Source organism: Nanorana parkeri, unplaced genomic scaffold, assembly GCF_000935625.1.
Source record: "Nanorana parkeri isolate BGI_ZX_2015 unplaced genomic scaffold, ASM93562v1 scaffold164, whole genome shotgun sequence".
NCBI classification, from domain to species: Eukaryota; Metazoa; Chordata; class Amphibia; order Anura; family Dicroglossidae; genus Nanorana; species Nanorana parkeri.
In genome coordinates this window covers 934,531-944,505 of record NW_017306432.1, presented here as the reverse complement: position 1 = coordinate 944,505, position 9,975 = coordinate 934,531, and the positions used below count along the sequence as shown (strand labels likewise).

The 9,975-nt window shown below is 40.6% G+C and overlaps 1 protein-coding gene across 1 annotated transcript in view; it reads right to left on the bottom strand.

Moving 5' to 3' along the window:
• SLC6A11 (solute carrier family 6 member 11) overlaps positions 1-9,975 on the bottom strand; it is a 141,429-nt gene that overhangs the window by 56,144 nt on the left and 75,310 nt on the right. The window contains exon 6 of the mRNA XM_018554559.1: positions 4,267-4,399. Within this exon, the coding sequence (XP_018410061.1) occupies positions 4,267-4,399 (133 nt within the window). The remainder of the gene's footprint in view (positions 1-4,266; positions 4,400-9,975) is intronic.

Sequence of the window (9,975 nt, the reverse complement as noted above, 5' to 3'; positions counted from 1 at the left end):
GGCCAGCTTCGGCTTTCTGCACGGCTCAGCCGAGCCGATGCATATGCGATCGGCTCGACTGAGCCGCTCGGCCATGATCGGGAGCTGTACGGGCTATTGTGAATAGCCCGTACAGCACCCCCTCGGTTCTCCTGAACCGAAGGGGTCCTGGGGCCGAAGCTAGCCGAAGGATCGGCCGAAGCTACGGCCAGATCCCTCGGCAGCTTCATGAATAGACCCGTAAGTATTGCACAAGTGAATCATACATATATGGTTTCATACAACGCAAGTTTGTTACAACATGACAGATAAAGATTGCTTCAATGCTCAGTATCATAATGACAGTCCTAAATTCAGTATGTGGAGCATGATTTTCCAACAAATGAAACTGAACTTAGTAGGACTCTAAAGTGTACATTTATTGCTTTTGGTCTTGGCCATTCCATTGTTGTTTTTATTTTTTTTATTTTTTTTTTTATGTGTATAATATATATATATATATATATATATACATTTTTGTACAATATGTATTACTTTTTAGATGTTTTATTGCAGCAGGTAACATGGCTGAATCCAGTTTTTTTCTGAGTACCTTCACAGTGATCTGTTCTTATAGACAGATTTAAGACTGAATTTTTAGTATTGTGTTTCTCTCATTAAGTTCACTAACATACAATGGAGAAGCCAGAGTTGTAATCCTTTAATCCCTCACCCCTCACAGCACATCCCAACATTACAATAAAGGAGAACCAAATCGAAATGGTATCTCTTAAGAAGCTAAGACACCCTAACCCAAGTAAAAGCTATTTCAACTGCAAGAAGCTTTTTTAAATATTGTTTTTTAGCTTATGCTATGTGAATGGAACATGTAAAAAATATAAAATAGGTGTTATCCTAATTTTGCTGTGAAAGTGGAAATACACTTGAATGCCATGGAAACGCTGCAACTTTATAACCTAAAATTACAAATTCAGTCCATATTAAAGAGTATGTTCCAGCCCCCCAAAAGGAACACCACAATTCTACCAGTACTTAATGTTCTGCTCTTTGTGGCACTCACACAGCACATGTTCTCTCTCCTGGACATCACCATTTCAGGCAAGCCTAGGAGAACTATGGGGTTAAGGCTTTTCCGCATAGTTCTCCTTGGGGTAACAGGAGGACACAAACTAGCGTCCTCCCGTCACCCTAGGCTCAGTATACCGCGAGTCCAGCTGCGTGACTGACAGCTGGCTATGCCTATCTAGAGGCAGAGCCAGCTGTACCCGCCCCCTCCCCCGTCCGTTCCGCCATTCAGCGCTGGCGGATCGGAGCGGGGAGGGGGGAATCCAGCCCCTCCCCTGTCACGGCAGAGAGCCATGACAGGATCGAGAGGTGAGCGAACGCCCGATCTACTAAGTCGACCTGTGACAGTCTCATTGTCACAGGTCGGCTAGAACTATGAGGTGAGTGAAAAGCACTCACCTCATAGTTCTCCTTTAAGTTCTGCCCAATGGATACATATGAAGCTCTTACACATAGGAAGCTCTTCTTAACTCCTTAATAACCCCCTTACATGTATGTTCTCCTTAGACCTTATTTTTCTAGTGTGATTTATGAAAGTACATTTGTGTACTAATACTGCATGCCAGAATGTATATTATCAAATCTAGAGATATCTATGTCCAGTCCTAAAATAAGAAAAGCACAGAGAGACTCAAAGGTATCTTATGCTTAAAGTGACATTAAACCCTCAGATTTTTTAACATAAACCAATAATGTAATGTGTGCCTTACTGTAATCCATGGTAGTTTCCCTTCTCTTTGCTGCTCTTCCTTTTAAATCTGTATCTCTTCTCATGCTTGGGGAGAACTTCCCTTTGCAGCTGAGTGCCTCTTCCTGTAGTGCTGGCTCAGGTTGTGAACCTTCACACAGACACCATGTATCCATTTCAGAGACAGAGAAACAGAAGTTCTGCCCAGCATGAGAAGAGAGAAGGATTTAAAAGGAAGAGCAGCAAAGAGAAGGGAAACAACCATGGATTACAGTAAGGCACACATTACAGTATTGTTTTATGTTAAAAAATCTGAGGGTTTAATGTTACTTTAAAAAGTATTTTCACTTTTGCAAAGACAATTGATCAAACCCCCACTATATATTTGTTATGTGTTCCTATTCACACAGCATATCTAACAATAATTTCTTTTAAAATATTTCTTACCTTTTTAGATATCTCTATTTTTTCAATATTATGAACTTTTAGACACTTTAGAAAAAGTGCACTTTTTTGCTCCCCTCCCCTTGCCTTAAAGATCCCACCCTCCCCCTCCACAGATGCATATTTGACAAGATCCGATGCCCATAGCCCCCTCTGATTGTTGACATCCTATGCCATTAGTCCTCTTTCTCCTGGCCACACCTGCTCAGTTGATCCCCAGGTGGGAAATGGAGGTAGACAAGTTTAAGGAGCTGTACTCTCCTTAGACTTGTCTACCTCCATTTCCCACCTGGGGATCTACTGAGCAGGTGTATTCTTTAATAGTATAGCTTATAATCTTTTTTCATAATATTTCTCTGCATTGTCTTAAAAGTTTAATAAAATGTCAAGATAGAGTGCACAAAAACATTTCAAAACCACATCCCCAAATTCCCTGAACCTCCTCCCTCCTCCTCAACTATTTCCAAAAAATTCAAAATGTAGGTTCAGGTATGCATTTGGTAGAAATTGGCTGGCGTCAGGTCTATACTTGAGCACTTGAATAAGCAGCAAATGGAGAGCTAGACAAGGCAGGTTTTTGTCTTGCAGTATACATTTAAATGTCTAAGCTGAGGAACAATAGCCACAAATATTGTACAGTGGCTGGGCAATATGTAAGCAGCCTTGTAAGGCCACACTATAAGAGGGAGGGGCAAGACAGGTTATATCTTGAAATACACATTACAGTGTATTATTTCAAAGACAGTATGCACAAATATTTTACAGTGTCTGGACAGGAGGTAAGCAGCGAGTTTAGGCCACAGTATAAGAAGGAGAGCATGGCAGGTTTTATCTTGAAAAATAAATGATAGTTTATTACTGGAAAGAAAAGTGCCACAAATATTGTACAGTGGGTGGACTGTAAGGATGCAATGTATGTAGGAAAATAAGATGGGTTTTATCTTGAAATAAAGATATTTGAGAGACTATAGCCACAAATATTGTGTAGTGGCTCGGCAATATGTAAGCAACTTGGTTAAGTCACAATATTAGAGGGAGAGACAAGGCAGATTTTATCTTGAAATTTACAGTAGAGTGTGTTATGTGATAGGCAATAGCCACAAATATTTTTGAGTGCTGGAACACTGGAATAGGGTGCAAGCTTTGAAATGCAACACATGATTTTCCGTGCATGTAAACATTAGAAATTTGGCAGCTGAGGTCCAGCTGTGGAAACAATGTGTGGCATTAGAGGTGGCAGGAGCTGGTAATGGGGGCAGCGATCATTTTTTTTGAGGGGGTGCTGGATGACACTTCAGTTTGTAGCATCAACAACAGCAGGGGTTTAGTACTAATTGGCAATACAAGACTGATAGATTTTAATAGAAGTTAGCCAGTCAACATGGTCAGGGGAAATGTAGATTTGCCTCTCCACAACAAAACCTTCTGCTACACTGAATGGCAATTCAGAAGCTTCAATTCATAATGTGCAAGCTCCTACCAGCAGTGAAGGTAAATGTATCCATACATTTTCCTTTCTGTTGGCCCATGTTTTAAAACCCTGGTGCATTACTGCTCTCTGACCACTTCCTGTTGTGTCGAATACCTGCGCCCCTGCTGCAAACTATGGTTCCTGCCAGCTTGTATGTTATTTAAATTTAAACTTTTGGAGTTTCTTCCATGTAGTAAGAAAGAGAAATGTTGCCCAAAAAGTGTTGACTTCAATCCTTCCTGCTAGAAGCCTTTTCTGCCATACTCTTTAGACAGGTAGCTCCTTTAGTACATCCATTGCTTGAGACTGTTAAATTCATCAACATCATTATTCAAGTGTTCAACAGGTAGAGAGTGGTTGGGGGTATTATTTAAACATGTTATACACAGATTATAAAGAGCTGCCAATCCTGAACCTTTATTAAACCACATCCCATTCCTCCCATTCAGCATGGTCATCCTTATTTGCTATATATGCTATGGGTGCTAAACCTGCAATATCCCTTTATTTGTAATGCCATGCAGTCTTCACACTTTGTAATCTTTTTGCAGTTGTACTTCAAACAAGAAACTTCTATCATTCTTACTGCCTGTAGTAAATAAAGGAAATTAGTTCTAACCTTTCCGGTAGATTTTGTCCCTTTCCATATGCAGAAATAACAAACGGTCCAAGCAGCAAGAAGACAAAGTGCTAATTCCCATCGAAGCTCCCCAATATGCTCAATCCCGTCTGAAATGGCCAAAACTCTTCGTCTGTAGAACGGAAAACAGGTTATTTAACAACAATAATATATGTATATAAGAATATTCTACCAATGTATTACAGCTGCCCCCTATCCCGAGAATGCATCTTACAATATAACTATATATTGCATATTCACATATGTAAGACTATAAAGTCAACCTGTCATGTTGAATAATGAAATAGATTTCAAAACTTAACCATAGGCAGCAAGATGTGTTCATGATGATCTTTTTTCATCTCTGTTCAGTTTGTGAATATTGACTTACATTTCTACAGCCAGAGCTCTCCTGATTTTAACTTATGTCAGGCGTTCTACATGTCAGACATAATCATTTTGTTTTAAAGGGCCACTAGGTCAATTTAAACAGTATTCGGACCAAAAATGCTTTCAAGGTCATTCTACTTGAGCTGGCTCCTTTATGCCAAAGGTGGTGCCCAGAGCCAGGAAAAATGCCAGAATTTTTGTTAACATAACTTTATGTTCAGGTTTTTTCAAAAAAACAACATAGAGTATACAGTTGAATCAACAGTGTTGTGGAGATAGATAGCATAAAGCATACAAAAATCAGTACACACACCTTTACAGAAGAGTGGACACTTTTTTGAAATAAGATGTATTATGGAGCAATGGTAGTGTACAAGGATTTGCAAATAAAAGTCCCCATAAACATCAAATATTTAAAATGTAAATTAAACTCAACATTTAAAATATGTGTTATTCATTTTTCAACGTGTTTTAGGTGGTGCAACATCTGAGTTTGTGGCAAGGGTGTATGCCTTGTGTGGTATTTTTAAAGTTTGTTCACATGATCCTCCTCAAGACACTTTGTTCCTCCTCAAGACATCACATGTCTGTCAAAACAATATTAAACCTTCAGATATAGTACATTGTGTAAATGTGTGAGAATAGTAGGCTGTTAGTCACGAACAGAGGAGTACTAAAGGAAGAACCCAGGAAAAGAGGGAGGAAGAATGAAAGATCCATTTGCATTTGAGATCAGTTTGAGACACTTCTGAGATGATTCAGAGTTCACTGACAGGTGCATTTGAACCGCAGGTGACCTCTTTCTGACCTGCATTCAAGTTGCATTCTCATTGAATTGTATGTTTTATGTATTTTGGCTGTTCTTGCTGGCATTACTACCAACAATTGATCCTTTTACCTCTGAATGCAGTCAGCTCAGAAGCCATCTTTCGAGTCCATCCAAAACGTTATTATTTCCATTCAGCCATTATGAAGGGGGAAATTGTAGCCCCAAAAACACATTGGATGTCTACTGTTGTTTTCACTGTCATCAGTTGAGTGATTAAAAGACTTCTCTTGGTATGACACTTTCATTCTACCCCTTACATGTAAAGGATTAAGTTATTGCTTTGACTCATCCAGAGTACAACAGTATAAATATCCATTTACCTTGCTCTTTCAGGTATGTTAGGGGACTTAATATCCCACAAAAACGTGCCCAGATATTATATGACATGCATACTCAACGAGTAGGAGTTCTCTTTTTTCAAGAAACGCACTTCAAAAGTTCCTCAATTCCGAAGATCTCTACTGGATATTATCCTAAATGGCACATGAGCAACTACACTCAGACTAAATCGCGAGGTGTGGCTATAGGTTTCCATGCCTCATTACCAGTAGTAGATGTTCAGGAACAGGGGGGCAATGAAGGGCGTTTCCTTTTCGTTAAATGTAAAATATTTCATAAACAGTACACACTCGTTAACATTTATCTACCAAACAAAGGTCAGATGAGGGTACTAGTAAAGATACTCAACTTTTTGAGGAACTTTATGGAAGGAATCCTGGTTGTAGGGGGGGGACCTTAAACTGACAATGGACCCTAAAGTAGATACGTCTAAAGGTACAGTCCACATACCATATACCCAGCTCAATAAATTAAAACAACGCCTACAGAATCTACAGCTGGTGGATATTTGGCGTATATTACATCCTAGAGTTAGAAATTATACATGTTATTCGCCATCACACCTGTCATATAGTCGTGTAGACTACTTTTTTGGGTCTCATTGTTTAATTAGTTGGCAGATAAAAGCAGACATAGGAGTCCAAATATGGTCAGACCATGCACCCATATTCTTTACGATTACACCGCCGAATACCATGAAGCTCAGTGCGACATGGAGATTGAAAGAAAATTTAATACAAGAGGACTCTATAAAAGAAGCTATCAGACAAGGCATTGTAAAAAATTTTAACAGACCATAAAAATGACACCACGGCACAAGCAATAAAATGGGAAACCCTGAAAGGGGTAATACGAGGAATACTTATATCCCACGGAACACGCTTAAAAAAGAGAAAACTTGAAATCAAATCCCTTCTGGAAGATATACAGCAACTGGAGAGCCAACACAAAAAGAATGTAGATATAAATGTTTATAATATATCACAGAAATCACTGCGCTGGGAATGCGTGCCTAACTACCTGATTGGACCAGCCGCAACAATGTGTATAGGTGAACAAATATGTTGCGCTCGGTCTATGTGAACCAACTACACAATTTTTTCACACAGATTGTTGTAATTTTACACAGATTTGTTTTTTAACACTTTAGTGTGTAGTTGGTTCACATAGACCGAGCGCAACATATTTGCTTTACAAATGTTTATAATAGTCTTCAGCAAAAGAGAAGTGAATTACATCAAATAATAGATCTGGGGTACCAAAGATACAAGGGTATAGTGAAGCGAACTACCTACGAATTTGGAAATAAAAGTAGTGGGCATCTGGCACGCTCGATAAAAGAGAAACAGGCCCGAACATATATCCCAAAAATTAACTGTAAACATAAGGGTATAGTTAATTCTTCAGAGCAGATCGCTGAAGCATTCCATAACTATTATAATAATCTATATAATCTTAAGGAAAATACAACAAGAAAAGAGGGGAGAGAGGAACAAAAGTATTAAAAAAGGAGCCCGATTAAGATATGATATATTGACTAAAAGAAAATTGGATGGTTGGGGAGGATTGCCTCATATGGAAATATATTACCAAGCGGTGGGCCTAAGTAGATTGCTGGATTGGTTTACTGAGGGAAACCAGAAATTGTGGGTGTCGGTGGAGCAGGCAGAGGTGGATATACCCCTGACGTTTGTTCCGTGGATACCCCCAACTAAACTAGACAAAAGTTGGACTAGATCTCTGGTAATTTTTTTTACAAGAGATTCTCAGATATTTATAGGGGTAAATCCCGAATAAGTCTAACGTTGGATTATTTTATTCTGATTTGATACTTTTTTTTTTCTGACGTGATATTTCTTCTCTTCCTAGTGTCCTCTTTGTTCTTCGTTTCTTTTTACCAAACGATTAACTATACTTACAATACCCCTTTGAATGTGTGGGAATGTCTGTTTTTTTTGGGGGGGGGAGGAGGAAGAAAGGTGTTAGGGTCTTAGTGTTATATGTTACTTATTAGCTTTATGGAAGCAGGAATGTAGAGGGAACTACACAAAACAATTGAGATGCTTCTTAAGATATGTGTTATGTCAAGTGTGAGGGAATTAATTATGTTCGTTATTTGTATTTGTATGATATGTGAAATTTGAAAATTCAATAAATAAATATTTTGAAGAAAAGAGAACTCTAGCCCAACGTTTTTTTTGCCATAGTACTCTTTAGGGTCACAGGAGGAGATATACGAATCGCCTCTTGTAACCCAAAACTCAGCATATAGTGGGCTATTGCCCACTATATACTGACTGCACAGAGCCGTGCTGCAGCCGGGATGGATCTCGACAATATTGTTGGAATCCATCCCACTGCCTATTTGACAGCTGGCTCTGCCTCCATAGAGGCAGAGCCAGTTGTGCCTGCCCCCTCCACCATCAATTCCTCCAGTCAGTGCTGAAGGGACAAAGAGGGGAATCCCTGTAGGGAGCGGTGACTGAAAGGAAATGAATGGGAACTGAGTGATTGGCAGGATGTTATCGCTAAGTTCCCTATCAAAAGAACTGACGTATGAGAGCTTCAGTGTTACATGTTGGCTCTAATTATGGGGATGAGTGTAATTCCCTCACCCCATGATTCTCCTTTAAACAAAATGTTTTAAGCTTAAAAAATATTTTAAATTTTTCTTCTGCCAAATATGACATGTGAATATTTCTTATTTACAATCTCCTTCCAAAAGATTAAGCTTTGGATTCTTTCATAGGTGTTTATTAGGATGAACTCTTAAAATGTATATTGTTTATGTAGCGCCCTCTGATATGTCGCTAATGAATTTAGTGTATATCTGGACTGTAATCAGTTTAGATGCTGTTTTGTTCTGAGTTCTGCATTCTACAGGTTTCCCTGAGTTTGCAGGATTGATTGCTTCCCCCTGTTGCTGGGTTGGGTACTCAGCATACAGTGAGGGAGGATCCATCCTCAGACTGTGACTGTGCACCTGACTCTGACCAATCCCTGAGCAGGGTGACTCAGAGGTGTGGCTGAAGGCAGGTGATAAAAGGCTAAAAGGCTTGGGGACACTTTCCAGAACTCCCCTCCCCCCGGTGCCCTCCATGGGAGGAGGTCTGTGTGATATAGATGCCTGGCCTGGGCCTCACACGTGGCAGGTGCTGGGGGGCCCAGAGGCCTAAGATACTGCAGATGCCTGGCTTGGGCCTCAGCATGTGGCAGATGCTGGGGGCCTAGAGGCCGAAGATACTACTGGATACCTGGTATGCACCTCAGCATGTGGTAGATGCTGGGGGCCCAGAGATTTCAGGTGCTGCTGAAAGGAACCTGATGGAAGCTGAGCTGGAGGTGGAATCTGCTTATCGAGGAGAGTCGCAGAGGAGCTGGTGAGAGCTACTGTCTGGAACCCTGTAAGAGATCCCTCACCCTATTCTCAGGTACTTTACTGAAGAGAAACCAGTTGATGCACTAGAAGTCCAGAGACAGTTCTCTCTCAAGGTCCTGGTCGCTCTGACAGGACCATTGTGCTACTGATACAAGCCGTTGCTAAGGGAAAATACAGAGTCTCCAAATTGTTACTCTACAATCCCAAACCCTCTCTCCTATTCGATCCTGTGCAATAAATGTTCTGTTCTGGAGTGTCGGTGTTGCTGGAACTGAGAAAGTGGCCGGTGGCTGGCAGAAACAGGTAGGAGAACCCTAGTTCATATTCAGCGGCTCCTTTGGGGGTGAGCGCTACATTTACATAACTCAGTATATGTTTAACAAGCAGTAAATTAGCTTTAAAGGTAGAACTTTACAGGTGAAGTAAACTAAGGCTGGGGTGGATGCATTGCCATAAGTACAGGAAGGGTAACAAAAGGAATGAACGAAAGTGTTGATGGGGGAGGACAATACCCAAAGGACAACACATTAGGAAGGGCATGTCTTAGCCTTTGCACCTCGGGACCAGCTAGCTCAGAGAATTAGGGTCTCACTAAAAAAGTGGGAAAAAAGGTATCAATCCAAGGGGACAGTGGCATCACAAGGGGGGTGCGGGTGACACCATTGGAGGGGTGACACCAAAATGACTTACAGTCATTTTGGTGTCACCCCCCTCTGAGAAGTCGAGCAATCGGCAAGAGCCCGACAGTTGCTCGAGAGAGAGAGAGGAGGGG